Below are 15,762 nucleotides of genomic sequence, written 5' to 3'. Positions count from 1 at the left end.
CATTTTGAAGAAATAACAAGGAATTATGTGAATATTATGTGAATTATGTGTTTTATGCTTAATTATTAGGGCTTAATTAATTAAGAATAAAAATAAGCGTCAAAATTAAAGTGGGAGATAAGCCCGATATCTTTACATAAAGTTGTAGTGGTCGAAACAAGGATTTCGGGGATATAAAGAATACCAAAATCCGAGTTATAACGAAGAACTTATGACATGTCGTAAGTTTCGCGACAAAACCGGCACGGTGCTGAATGTCGTAAAAAGTGAGTTTTTGATAAACTAATTTTAAGCCTTAGTGATCTAAACGAAAGTCGTAGTATTCGTTAAACTGAGAAGTTCGATAAAAAGAACGCCCAAATCTGACTTTGTATGAGGAAGTTATGGTTTTTCGAAGTTTCAGCTTAGCAGTAGACAGCTAAAACTCGAATTTTAGATCGAGCGATTTTTAGCCGACACAACATTAACGAGAATTGAAGGTCTCGTCGTTAGGAGCACAACGGTAAAAAGTCTGACGAAAACGGACGTCGGATGATGAAGCTATGAATTTTTAACGGATTTCCTGTCCCGGTCTATTAAAAATAATAATATAAAATTTAAAGTCAAAATTAGCCAACGAAGTCTAAACGAAAGTTGTAGAGTGTAATTTTAGCTACACGTGCATATAAAGAACATCAAAAACGGAGCTTGTATGCGAAAGTTATGGATTTTAAAAGTTTTGGCGCGAAAATCGAGAAAATCCGCATAGTCACATTTTGCCATGTCACCTTCGCTGAAAGAGTGCCACGTGTCCTGCTAAGTCACCAAGTTGCTGAGTCATGCGAAGCCACGTGTCGGATTCTGATTTGACCAAAGGGAGGTCCAATCCGAGGCTCGCATATGGACCGAACGTCGCACCCCTAGCTCCGAGCCTCGCACATGGGTTACGACTCTGTGGTCCAATCAGCGAGTGCCACCGAGGCCATCGCACGTGATGACCACCTGCGCACCGGAGCCGACTTCGGACACATGCTTCGGACCAATCACAAGAAGCCATCAGCCCCTTCTCACATGCTACCCTCGTGCGAGCCTTCCTTGCGAGCCCTCGGATCTGCCAGGCGTGGCTCCCTCTCAGCCGTCCGATCAGAAGCTCTCCCCTATAAATACAAGGGTGCGAGACCTCCCGGGTGTACTTTGGAAAATTGTCAATTTTAACCCCTAAACCCATATTTCTTTCATCTTAACATCCCGCGAAGCCCCGGTATCGATTGTAAACCCCGGAATATGCCACGAAGAGCCCGAGAAGCCCGGAAAATTTATCTTTTCGGTTTCGAAGCCCGTCTTTTGCAAAGCCCGGTTTCTCAATAAAACTCCCAGTTTTATTAGAAACGATTGTTTTAGGAAACGAATTGTTGTCCGATTATCATCAAATCATGTGAGTGTATAGTCACTTTCATTTTACACATAGATATGAAGTATTTACCTTATAATACATGCTATGTGGAAATATATTAACTGTTTATTTGAGGTGACTGTTGAGTTGATGTTTTATACAAGCTTTAAACTGTATAAGTATTTTTGTCTACAAATATGTTGGGTAGAACATGGGTAGATAGTGATGTGTGATAAAATAAAATTGATGAGAGGCCTCGATGTGTTTTGAGATCCCGTCATCTAGCGGAGTTTGGATGATGACCACCGACTTTCTAGACAGTCCAGTGGGAAACATTAGCAGGTCCGCAACCTGTAAGTGTTAATGAACTTGGGTGTTCATTCGTTGTACTCCATCCCCCTCATGGTTGCCTTTAGCACATGTATGGCTGAGGAAACCCCTTAGCAGTAGTGTCCATCCCGATGATATTCTTTAGGCTAGGTCCCTTGTGAAAAGTGTTTAGGGACGTAAAGTGAGGATAACGGGAACGAGTAATCAAGGTTATTGTTGATTGATGAACTTAGTAAGTTTATTATTATTGTGGGTTGAAAACCTCATATGCTCACCAGGCTCCCAAGTCTGACCCACTCAGCTTTTTATGTTACAGGTAGTGGACCCCGAGCAGAGTCGGAAAACGACGAGAGATTTTTAGATTATAGGCCAGTAGTTGTAAATAACTGTTGAAAGGCTTATAATGTCTTGTTTATGCTTTTGATTTGTATCGGAACATGACATCCCGAGGTTTTGATATATATATATATATATATATATATATATATATATATATATATATATATATATATATATATATATATATATGGAAAATATATACCTTCTTAATGAAGGGTTTTGATAAAATTTTATCATATGTTGTTTGGGGACCAATTCCGCAACATCTTTTAAAAACATTTCTCTAGTTTTATTTTAAAAAACATAAATTAAATCGGTCTTTTCTGGCTAGAAATTAGGGGATGTCACAACAGGCGACGGGACAGGCTCTGGGCTTCAAACGCGGGGCGTTCCCCCTTTGGGATGCGCGCCTCGAACTTCAGAAATTCATAACTTTCGCATACAATCTCCGTTTTCGATGTTCTTTATATCCACGCGTAGGTGAGATTATGCTCAACAACTTTTGTTAAGACTCCGTCAGATAATTTTGAATCTTATTTTTATTATATTATTTTTAGTAGGCCGGGACAGGAAAACTCCGTTAGAAATTCACAACTTCTTCATCCGACATTCGTTTTCGTCTGTCTTTTTACTGTTGGACTACTATCGACGAGATCTTCAATTCTCGTTTAGATTGTTTTGGCCACTCGATCTCTATTTCGAGATTTGGGGGGCATACTGCTAAGTCGAAACTTCGAAAAATCATAACTTCCTCATACGAAGTCAAATTTAGACGTTCTTTTTATGCACGCTCTCGGTTTAACATATTCTATGACTTTCGTTTAGATCACTAAGGCTAAATATCGCTCTATCGTAAATTCACTATTTACGTCACATAGAGTCGCGCAGGTTCTGTCGCGAAACTTCGACAGGTCATAACTTCTTCGTTATAACTCGGATTTCGGCATTCTTTATATATACGGAATCCTTGTCACGACCATTACGTCTCCATGTATCGATATCGGTTTTATCTAACATTTTATTTTTACGCTTATTTTTATTCTTAATTCAATTAGGCCACACAATTAAGCATAAAACACATAATACTCAAATAATACATTCTTATTATTTCAAAATGAGTTATAATGGTTAACCTAGACTATTACATCATCATTAATGCTAGCCTAGAAACACGGGCGTTGCAACATGTGGCGGCTGAAAAGTCATACTCGACGGCTGAGACAGGTTCCTTAGGGTTAGGGTTTGATGGGGGGTGACGGGTTATATACCCCGAGCCCCATATAACTTTATCCCATAATGACATAAATGGTACCACCCCATAAAAATCTTTCCAAACGAAGTCCATAACTTACCATTTAAACCCTTCCTTCTAAAATCCTTTACAAATCAAGTCCGAAATTACCAAGCAGCCCTTCCCTCTACAAATTATTTTCAACTGAATTCCTTATGTTACCAAATGACCCTTCTTCTACAAAAGCTTTTCAACTTAGGTCCAGAATTTACTCTTTAGCCCCTGCTTCCGTAATTAAATCCTTTCATATTAAGTCTTATACTTAACAAAATCCCCCTGTCTTCTAAAAATCTTAACAAAATAAATCCCGGAACTTACACTTTTAACCCCAACTTCTAAAATTGTGACAGTTAACTCCTCGAGACCAACACCTTGTTATATTATTATTGATTTTAGGCTACTATTCATTCATTAATTTGTCTATTTATTTATTTATAAATGAGGTGTTACAACTCTCCCCCACTTAAATTAGATTTCGTCCTCGAAATCATTCCTTACCATTGCTAACATGGCAGACAATTTGGACAACATGGCCACTATCCCGAGCGTAACCTAGCCTTTTCCAAGGTGGGCCTCCACCCTAATTTCGTCCATCCCTCAATCCAAATGATCCACAACCCAAAATTCAATTATCTTATAATTTCAATTCCGGTCCCCTAAGTTTAATTAATATCTTTTGATCACAAAATTAATTTCTTAATTAATTTTTGACCAATATTAATTAACTAATATGATTTCTCTTTTAATATATTATTCTTATAATATATTAATAAACCATAATAACCTCTTTCTCCATAAATTATCCAGTCAAGTTGTTTTGGTGAAGACAACTCAAAAGGATCATGCTACAACCGGGTCAAGTACATACTAAATATAGTTATGGACTTAAACACTAATCCAACAGTTTTTACTCTGCTTGATCTTAATAGCATAATGTTATTCATTAAGTGGTGGTGGTGATGATGATAGCAAATGGCGGTTAGTGGCGATGATTGTAGTGGTAGAGGGTAACTGAAGAAGAAGAATATCGGTAATAAGGGTATGTAGGGTGGGTATCAAGGTTGTCAAAATTGCGATCTTGATTGTAGGATCATACGATCCTACGATCCTAGGTATGAAAATGAATCGCATCATATCTGGGATAGGATCACAAGTAAGATTGTAGGATCGTAAAATCGAGATCCGGTCTGATCCCACCTTCCCTTGATATTTTTTGAAAAAAAACAAAAAACATTATAAGAAATTGAATTTACCATTTTATGACTTTTACTCTTTACCTTTTTTGTTGTGACTAATATTTAAAAGTTTTTATAGGTTTTGAACGAAAAACTGAATATTAAAGATATTTTTCATGTTTTGAACTTATAAGTTAAAATTATGTTTTTTATGGGATCTTAAGATCTTAATCCCGATCTTACATTTTCAGTCTTATAAGCCCAAAAATGATACTACACAAGTTTTTGATCTTAACAACCAGTGAGGGTATGATGGGCCCTTAAATTAACATTAATATAAATCACAAAGTAATAAAAGAAAGATAATAAAAAATCATTTCCATTGGATCAGGACTAAACACACAAGATTTTAAAACTAAATTGAACCATGTAAGTCCAAAGTAAGTTAAGGACTGTTTCTATGACTTTCTATAAACGCAAGGACCATTTATATAATTTTGTCTAATATCTTTTTTATTCGGTTAGAATAGAGTATTTTATTATAACACATGTAAGCGATAGCTTTGTATAAAACTATATCTAAAGTATATGTCCTTTTACCACTAAACAAGGGTTATTGCGTCATGGAGCAAGCAAAAGGTATTCGTTTTGTTTTAGCTTTGATTTTATAAAGTATTGTTAGTTTTAAGCAAATACTAATTCAAGTTTTACTTCTTTTTAAAAAAATAAAAAACAAACTATTCAAACAAGCAAATTGTTCTACTATATGTACTCAATCATGCACATAAATTATTAAATCATGGGGTACAAATTCAGCCACTCACACAGGAGGAGGGGGCACACGAAACAATTGGGAGTATGTATAGATTAGCCATACATTATGATGACGGATGAGTCTCAAACCTTCAACTTCTTGGCACAAAAAGGTTTGGCGGCATTTGGCTTTTTGTCTAGAGTCATTATGGTATATATTGGCTACAAGGGTGAGTAAAACCGAACCTGAAAACTGACAAAAACGAAACCAAAAAACTGACAAAAACTGATGGTTTGGGTTTGAGTTTTCTAAAACCGAATTATTGAATTCGGTTTCAGTTTCATGAATTAGGTTTACCTTATCCCATATTTTGTTTACCAATCTTTAACCAGTAGAATATACTAAAGTTTTATGGTGTCCTTCAACTTATAATATATGTTTAACTAATTATTATTATCACCTAGCTATAATATGATTTATCAGGCGACTTTTCGGTCAAATAAGCTTTGAAAAAATAAACTATTGTCGAAACAAAATTGTTAATATCAGTGTCATATGTAAGATCGTTTATGTTTAGGAAGATCATGATCGTAAAATCGAAGCAGAATCATAAGATCGAATCGGGATCAAAAGATCTTAGCTACCAAAATGAACTGCTTTTCAAGTTTGCTTCTAGATATTGTTTGTATAGTACATATTATAATTTGACAATGATTAAGATATTGATGATAAAATTTCATTTAACTTATTAAAAGTGAAACATAATTCTTGTCGCTGAAAACTACAAAAATTAGGAAGAAAACAAATTAACAAGATTATTGTGACCATGTACAAAAAAATGCATACGATCACAAAAAAAACAACATGAGTATCATGATATTTTATGTAGTTCAAGTTGAACCGATGAAATGGTGATATTTTATAAGTTTTTTTGCGACCTGTAATGTTGGATTTCAAATCGAATAAGTGAATATTTGAGGCTTGACTATATAAAAAGACTAAAGACGTGAGATTTGATCGGTTTAAGATCCTAATATTGATTTTGCTTCATATAGATTCTAGTGTGATTGAGATTGTTTTTTGTTTTTGGGATTTTACGATTGTAAGATTAAAATCGTAATTTTGTACAACTATGGTCAAAACATTTTCATCTTAAAATATTTTTAAATTTTCATGTGAATTTAAAAGCTCTATTTATAACAGCTTTAAAAAAAATTAATAGCATTTTATTAACTGCAAATATGTTTTGTGAAAAATAAACTTTATTAGATTGGAATATAATTTGAGACTTTTGTTTGATGGCACAAAAAAAAAAAAAAAAAAAAAAAAAAAAAAAAAAAAAAAACTTAATTGAACAATATTTTTATGGATGCTTTAATAATAATATAAAAATGTAGATAAATAGAAATTTATTAATGAATATCCAATTGTGGCTATTATTATTTATTAGTTACAATAGTAATATAATGTTAATAATATAAATCATAATAAAAATAATTTTAATATTATGAAGAATATTACAAGCAATATAATAACAGTAGGAATAAAATTTGGAAACATGTTGAAACCATGGTTGGTTAATTTTCATTTTTTATTATTCTTGAACCGTTAATCACACATCCCATTCTTGTCCTAAACTTTGAATCCTCAATTAAGAGACATACCCATGATTTGTTAACTTTGAACCCTCAAAGGGTAAGCTTTTGAACAAAAATAATAATAAAAAAATAATAATTTTAATTTAAGTTATTTACAAAAGTTGAAATCAACGTGTTACACATTTACTTAGAAACTTACAACCGAGGGTACGAAATGATGCCAACTTGCTTCATGTTAATTGTTTATCAACATGCAACTTCTAATATCATATCATCATTTTAATTTTTAAATTGTATACCAGATACCACCCTGCTGCGATGCTAATGTCCCCGTCATCACCATTTCCACCACCAGCACCATCGGCGTCACCACCAACACGTAGAGGTTACTTATGCGAGGTTTGGCATCACTTAACTGCAAAAATTGACGATCCTAAAGCCGCAAAGAGGACTGATGCGATCTTGATAGCTGCATCAGTGATTGCAGCTATGAACTTCCAAGCAGTGATCAGCCCACCTCGTGGCATTTACCAAGAAACTAGATACAACCTCAAGCATCAGATATACAAAGCAGGAGAAGCCATTGGTGCTCATCTTGATCCACAGGGGTATAAGAATTTCTATTTGGCCAACACCATTTCCTTTACTTCTTCTATGAGCGCCATTTTTCTGCTTCTTTGTAGCGTATCATTACAAAGAAGGATTTTCACGATCCTTACAACAGCCACCATGTTTGTAGCAATTACGGCAACAACATACAGTTATGCGCTGGCGTTAGAATCCATTACGCCTTCACAAGAAAGGTCATGGCTTTTTGTACAAAAAATAGTCACGATGGCTTTGGTCGGGTGGCTTGTGGTGGCTACTTCGATCTTCGTCGGGTTCCTTTGGACTCAATATGAAGGGGCTCCGACGCATAAATGGCTTGTGAAGCATGTTCCTGCTTTACGCGACTTTATTATTCATGCATGATGCATGATGTTGACAGTTTGTATATATACTAATTGGCTTTTTACAGCTAATTGTTGTTTTTACTTTCCCCGAATAAAAAGGCTTCGGCTTATAAATCCTCAATTTGAGCGGTTGTTTAAAGACTTCCAGTTTTAATATTATCGATAACCATGGGTTTCATTCATGCTTTGCTTAGAATTTAGATCGCACTAGTTCAGGACCATGTTTGGTTTTTGTCCAATGTCCACTTTAATTTTCTTAAAATATTTAATAATATCATATATTATTTATATCATTACATTTAGATCAAAGGTGGTAAATTTATAGTTTTACTAAGCATCGTTTGGTTTGTTGAATATTATCGGAAGCATTTGGAATTTCCTTAATATTCAGAATTTAGATGCTTTGGAAATCTTATTGAAATTTAATTTGTCTTGCCCTTGATTGATAGGACATGAAAAAATAGTAGCATACTTTCGGGAAATGTGATTGTGGGACTTAGACTGTTAAAAGGTCATGGCTCTCTTGAAAAATGGCATTCCATTGACCCATATTTTATTACTTCTCTATTATCCGCATGTATCATATATCAATGCATTTTCATTAACTATTGTGTTTTTTTAGTACTAAAATTTATGGTTTTATCAAATATCTAAACTTAGAAGACATAAATTGAATATTCATAATGGTGTATATATTTATTTTAAACAAAATTATAAATTTACTCACAAAACTTCTATCATTGTAAATTAATAATTTTTTTGCAAATATTTGATTAGTCATTACGATTTCAAATTATAAATAATGTGTTTTGTCTTTCTCAACCGTGGTTTCTATATGTTTAAACCTAGTTATTTATATGGATAATCTTATACATGTAGATAGACCTATAAAATAGGTCAAACATGAAATTCTGAGAGCTATTAAAAGCATTTTACAAGATTATAAATGTCTGAATCACCTTAATTTTCCTAATCTTGTTGAAGTCAAAAGGGTGAAAGTGAATCTGACATGTTACACTTGTTGATGTTGTACTTGAAACTTCGAGCCTAAGGTATGAAACGATGCCAATGGCTTCAAGTTGTTATATCTTCATTTCATGCTTCTTTAATTTCATTGAATAAAAGTTTAAGCCTTTCAATTTTACTTGGATCCAATGGTTTGGAGAAAGGTAAAACAAAATAAAAACAATCTATATAAAATATATCGTTACAAGAATCTTACAAAAACTTCAAAACAAATCCAATATCAAACACAACATCCAACACTTTCAATGTACACTTAAAGATTTTCACTTATAACTGTAGCAAGTTTTTTAATATACCATATTCTATAAAAGTTAAGAAATAACTAATTCTATATTACAAAGAAAGTGTTATTTTATTAGTAAATAGTAAGAAATAGGTAACAACAATAATTCATTCCATTACCTTTCTTTCGTCATTCATTCCTTTGGGTATGTTTTTGCACGAATTTTATCAGTTAAGCAAAAAAACAAACAAAAAAAGATAATAACTTGTTAACTCCTACAGAAGTGAGAAAACTCTACATTTAGGCATCAACAAGTCTAATAAGTAAATCTGAAATTCACATCAATAACAAGCTAAACATAGCAAGAAACTAGAGAAATACCAAACAACTTAACAATAAAGAAAACACTTATGGGCGAGCTCTTTTGTTGCTGCTACAGGAAGGACATTTATACTGCTTAATGTGTTCAGCTCTTGCAGGAGTGATCTTAACACACTTCCCATGAAACCACCTCTCACATATATCACAACAGATCCAAAACTCATCAGAAGCATAGTTTTCTCCACATGCTCCACATAAAGTATCTCCATGTTCATCTTCATCTTCATCTTCCATTTCATCTTCATCCTCTTTTCCTTGCATTTTCGCGTATTTCATCTGGGATTCAGATCCTCTCTGTATATATATAGTTTAAAAAAGATTAATAAACTTAAGAATGATATTGTTTAGAATTTTGTTTTACTTACTCCTTTTGTGTTTGACTTGGATTTATTGCTACTGTGATTGGAAATTGAGGATTTTTCAGTTGTCTGTTTCTTTGCGTATACAGCCACCACCTCAAACACTGTTGGGAGATCGTTTATCATATTGAACAGACGTTTCCTACATCAAAATTTGAATCTTTTTTAACAACAAAAAAAAAACTTTTTTTTTCTAACTTATATTTATTACTTTTTTTTACCAACACCAAAATGGTGTAAGATCAACATATAAAGAAACTGATGGGATGTATGGAAATGTGTTTAGCTGATGTGGGACCCACATTAGGTCCCATCAGTTTCTTTTTCAAATTTATATGTCAGTGTCCCACATCAGCTAAAATGGTTTAGCTATACCTGTCTGACTTGTCAAAACCAAATCTAGCACCAAAATAATACGCGACAGAAAGTAGCCATGCGTCGCTATGAACAGCAACAAGAGACAACCAATCATTTTCTGGCATTCCATCACGTGCAAAATTGATACCTAATGCAGGTTCAGGGAGCTCAGGAGGGACCTCTTCTGCTGGTAGGTTAACCTCCCATTGTTCACTGGGGAATCCATATAGACAAAGGTTTTCCTTTTCTGAAATATAAAAAGAATATAAATTATCAAATTACAACTTAAAAAACACTGATAGAGAAATAAAGAATCCATGTATTAAACTGACACAAAGAAAACCAACAAGCACAAGTTTATTGCTAAGTGTGATGTCAGAAAGTGACTTTTGTGAAAGATGTAGAGTTATAAAAATTAAAGATTCAAACCAGAGAAAAAATCATAATTCAGGTGTTCAGGGGTCAATTATATCAAAGGCACAGAACATAATTGTACAAACACCTTTACAAAACAGTATAGTAAAGTGAGAACACTTCAAAGGAAAGAAGCATGTTGTGTACAAGAAAACAAAATAGCATCACATTCACAGCATTATCTACTCCTTTTTTTTTAAGAATATTCAAGAAAAAACAATCATTCTTTTCTTTTTTACAAATACTATGCAAAACCCCAGAAATCATGATTTGATTGTCACTACCAACATTTTGATGGATGATATTCCCCCACCCAAATCTCTCCTAACTTATAACATAGAAAGATTCTTTACATATGCACAAAATCCATGACCAAAATCAAACCAAACCATTTGATAATACATGCAAAACTGAACATAAATGCAGCTTTTGATTTTGTACTCCGGTAGTACACACAGATATACAAAAATCGCCGATCTTTACGAATCATGATTTGAAATACCAAAATACGCATTGAATTCTCCAATTAAGAAAGGTATTTTCTACAAAATTATATTTATACCCTACATGAAAAAAAAGGGAGAGAAACAGCGCAAAACAGAAACCCTAATACAAACCTGGATCGCACTGCCGATAAAATCGCTCAACATCTGCACAATAAATGAAAATCGTTAGAATTCGAAAGCATCGTACAACGAAACTTGAAGAAATGAAGTTAAAGAGAAACCCTAAATTTATGAAAACTCTAACACACCGGCTTTAATAAGAGTTAAATATCGAATAACTATAAGAAAAAAAAACGGCGTACCCGTAGTTAGGGCTTTTATCAAGCCATTACGACGACCTTGGTAATCTCTGTAAACTTCTTCAACAGTCCTTGGATTGTACACGCCACCACGGCCTCCACCGTCCATCGTCGTCGTTCTCCGAGAAGATTTGATGTGGTACTATCACCTGATACGATTTTGCGTCAACTGACAAAAAAAACTAGAATGAATTGCAGCTTTTTCAAAAGGGATTTTGAGCAGCAATTAATACGAAAACCAAAAAACAAAAGAGATCGCGAGAGAGAGAGAGAGAGAGAGAGAGAGAGAGAGAGAGAGAGGAATAGAGGATTTGGATTTTGGAGAGGCTTATTTTCAAGGGGGGGAAAATATAAACAAGACTTCCCCTTTCCATTGTGGATCGATAACGTGGTATTTATTTATTGGTTCAAATAGGACGACGTGGAAATTGTCTTTCAAATTTTACATTGACAAAATTACAGAAGTGGTCCTTTTGGTTTTCAAATTTTACATTGAAAAAATTACAAAATGATCGCTATTGTTTCAGTTTCTTTCATTGTTAATCCTGTTTATAATTTGTTACAAAAATTAAGTTGAAATTACTATTTTACTCTTCAATTTTATTGCTATTTATTAATTATTTTAGATTTAAATTAATATTTATTATATAAATGTATTACCTAACCCAAACACCAATAAGACTTAGGTGGTATTTGTTTTTGAAAATATAAAATATTTTCAATCTTTTTCCATGTCTACGAAATAAAATCTGGACCAAAAGTCTTTTTTCATGTTATCAGTCTTCATTAAAAAAATTATTTGTTTTTTTCAAGTCTTCATAAAAAAAACTCGGTAGTGTTGGTGTTAGTAATGGCGGCATGGTGGTGGTGTTGGTGGCGGTGGAAGTGACGGAAGTGGTGGTGGCGAAGGTAGGGGTAAGGGTGTGGGGCGGAGGTAGAGGTAGTGTTTTCATGGAGGTGGTGGTGTTGTTGTGCTAGTTGTGATGGCGGTGGCGGTGTCGGGTGGCAATAGATGTGGAGGTGGTGACGGTAGTTGGTCATGGTGCTGGCGATGGGAGGTAATGGTGGTGGCAATAGTAATGGACATGTTGCGGTACAAAAATAAATATCATATAGGGTTGTATATATATATATATATATATATATATATATATATATATATATATATATATATATATATATATATATATATATAAAGATTAACTACAATAATTTCAAAGTGAGAATGTAACACCGAAAATTTCAAAACAATTTTTCATTTAAAAATAATCGTTTAATTCTTAGAAACACTTTGCTTAAAATATCATTCATAATCGAATTACAAAACATAACTCCATTTTTCACTTGCATAATAAACCAGGATCCTCAAAACATGACTCTTTCTCTGGTGTGTACAATCGAGCTGGTGTCGTCCCGTGATCCTGAGAGAAACCTGAAACACATAACACAAAACACTGTAAGCACGAAGCTTAGTGAGTTCCCCAAAATACCACACATAACACATATTAGCCACTCGAGGCTATAACTCTGTGGGTCCGTGGACCCCACTCTGTGAACCTTCCGGTTCTAACTTTGTGAACCTTCCAGTTCTAACTCTGGGAACCTTCCGGTTCTAGCTCTGTAAATATGCACAACATAAATCACATAGAAATAATGCAGTACAACACATAACATACACAGCATACAAATACTCTACCACATAACTCTGGTTACCTACTCAAGGTAAAGTATAGTGAGAAGACTCACCTGGCAATCAGAAAGCAATTATCTGCACATGCGAACCTCGGACTCGCCACCGCCTAACACATAAGGCAAATATCTCTAATTAATACTCGAAGTCCCAACTCTAATTAACCGACGATTACTCTTTCCCTCTCTAGTCAGGTAATGGGTAAAAGACCATTTTACCCCTCCCTGACTTCTATTACCTCTGTTGACCAAACCCCCCAAAGTCAACATAAGACAACTCAAGTCAACGGTCAACACTGACCAGACTCGGCGAGTACACAAGAGTGACTCGGCGAGTCCATGCGGGTTCTCTAAATCCTTTCTAAACCTCTTAGACACGACGAGTTCCCTCTCCACTCGTCGAGTTACTCGGCAATGAAACGCGGGGCAACCCCGACTCGACTCGTCGAGTCTGCCTATGGACTCGGCGAGTTGCTCCCATGACAACCCTCATATGACCTTCTAAGGTCAGATCTGCTTCACCAAACCATAGATCTAACTCCCTCAAAGCCAATAACCACGAAAAGGTCGAACCTTGGGCACTCATGCAAGGTTCTACAAGCTCATTTGGGTGAAACCCTTCATTACATAACAACCCTAGCTCAAAACTCCAAATAGGATGCATAAAGCAGGATGGAAGGGACTCTCTGGACCCCTTTGGGTCCAGATCTATGGCTTCACACTCAATGGGACACTATACTCCACAAATCAAGCCATAAAAGAAGCTAGAAAACCCTAAAATCACCAATCTTACCCAAAACAGAAAAAGGAGAACGATTGATACCTCTATGGTGAAGATGCAAGCTCAGAAGCTCTTAATCGACACCCCCTTGACCTCCCTTTGCTGGAAATGACTATTCCACTGCACAATCGCCTCAAGAATGCTCCAAAATGGCTCTTCTTCACTCTCCCAGCTCACTGGTTCGATAGGAGTCCTTCAAAGGTGTAGGTGGCCGCCACTGAAGGCCATAAGGGCCTTTAAATAGGTCCCAAACCCGGACAATTAGGGTTTTCCTTGACAGCGCCGACTCGGCGAGTCCAAATACCCGACTCGTCGAGTCCCTTCATTAAACTGGTCCCCAAAACGCGATCCTACTCGACGAGTTGAGGCGTCAACTCGCCGAGTCTCCTCATTCCCCAATATAAAATACTCAAATTCCCATACCTGGATATCCGGGTGTTACGGAGAATTTAAGCCATATATTTTTTAACTTATTTAGTTATTGGTTTTTGTCATCGTGAAAAATATACTAAAACACAACCTGATGAATAATACACCTCACATCTTATTTTTCATTTTTCAATTTTGAAATATCCTTTAAATATTTATAAAAAAAAATTGGTCCTTCATTTTTACTGTATCGCTTTTTATTTTTATTTTTTTTCCAGTTTTGACCTATGTTTTTAATAGTAATTATGAATTTGGTCCTTTAATTTTTCTTTATGGCCCTTATATATATTTTTTTCTTTTTGAAGTTTTAGCCCATATTTTTAATGCTTGTTATGAATTTTGTCCCATAAATTTTGTCTTTACATTTTGGGCCAATTTTTAGCTTTTATTAAGATTTTGGGTTCAACTTTTTTTAACGAATTTTCCTTAACTTTTTATAGTTTTCTTTTTATAAGATTTTTCGTTTAACTTTTTTAAAAGTTCTTCTTAATTTTATATGTTGTTAAAACTTACTTTTTTTCAAGTATATATTTATTTGCATGTGTGTATAGTTATAAACACATGTAAGTCTCATCCAACATATTTTTTTCAAATATATATTTTGTATTTTGATAGCATTTGCTATATTTTAGAAGCATTTTGATAATAATTTAAAGCTATAAAATGATTAATAAGAATGCATTTTAATTATTTTGTTTTCTATATACACATAAAATCTACATTTAGGGTTAAAATATTATTTTAACCCTAAACCCTAAACCATTTGTACCGATCAGAACATACATGTTATGTTTGACATACTAATTGGAAAACTCGTTGTTATGTGAAAAGCTAGCTGAAAAACTAGTTGATAAAAAACAATGTTTGGTAAAATAGTTGATAAGTTTGCTGAAATATATAAAATGAAATTTAGAATAATATGTTTTCTATAATTAATTAAGGATATATTTGAAAGACACTAAAAAAAAAAAAAAAACTCCTAAAAAAATAGTCTAAATAGTTTTTTAAAAAGCTACCTTTAAAACTATTTTTTAAATCATCAAACATATCAATTTACAAAAAATAAAAAATAAATAAAACTTGAAAAATAAATCAATTTAATTTAGTTGTTGCAAGCCAAACATAACTACAATGTCAATCTTGTCCTTTTCCATATATTTCAACAAACAAGCCTTACAAGTTCCCCTTAAACATAAATTGTCGTTTTTTCAACTTTTTATAAAACAAGCATGCCAAATATCATAATATGAATATAATAATGAGAAATGGACTTAATAAGGTAATTAATTTTTCGGTTTGTTCACATCTGGGTAACTATTTTTTTTGTACACATCTAGGTAATAGATTTTTTGGAAGTGTTCACATATGACCATTATGACCGGCTGTAGCAGGTTACATCCGGTCATAACCAGTCATATGTGAACACTTCTAAAAAGTTCGTTACCTATACGTGTACAAAAAAGATAGTTACTCAGATGTGAACAAA

At 34.0% G+C, this 15,762-nt stretch overlaps 1 protein-coding gene across 1 annotated transcript; it reads right to left on the bottom strand.

The window, feature by feature from the left end:
• Nucleotides 1-9,307: 9,307 nt before the first annotated feature.
• Nucleotides 9,308-11,739, bottom strand: LOC111892565 (PHD finger protein ALFIN-LIKE 4). Its single transcript, XM_023888623.2, has 5 exons — nt 11,381-11,739; nt 11,190-11,222; nt 10,177-10,405; nt 9,808-9,943; nt 9,308-9,736 (listed from the first exon to the last, which is right to left on the bottom strand). The coding sequence occupies exons 1-5, from the start codon at nt 11,484-11,486 to the stop codon at nt 9,470-9,472; spliced, it is 771 nt and encodes a 256-aa protein (XP_023744391.1). The 5' UTR covers nt 11,487-11,739; the 3' UTR covers nt 9,308-9,469.
• Between the last annotated feature and the right edge of the window lie 4,023 nt (nt 11,740-15,762).

Source organism: Lactuca sativa, chromosome 5, assembly GCF_002870075.4.
Source record: "Lactuca sativa cultivar Salinas chromosome 5, Lsat_Salinas_v11, whole genome shotgun sequence".
Taxonomy (NCBI): domain Eukaryota; kingdom Viridiplantae; phylum Streptophyta; class Magnoliopsida; order Asterales; family Asteraceae; genus Lactuca; species Lactuca sativa.
This window is presented reverse-complemented; position numbering and strand designations above follow the sequence as displayed.

Excerpts from the sequence above, each read along its gene's own strand:
- LOC111892565 (XM_023888623.2), bottom strand. The coding sequence starts at position 11,486 with ATGGACGGTGGAGGCCGTGGTGGCGTGTACAATCCAAGGACTGTTGAA. Across the intron at positions 10,406-11,189 it reads TTATCGGCAGTGCGATCCAG|AAAAGGAAAACCTTTGTCTA; the intron begins GTTTGTATTAGG and ends TTTATATTTCAG. Across the intron at positions 9,944-10,176 it reads GGTTTTGACAAGTCAGACAG|GAAACGTCTGTTCAATATGA; the intron begins GTATAGCTAAAC and ends ATTTTGATGTAG.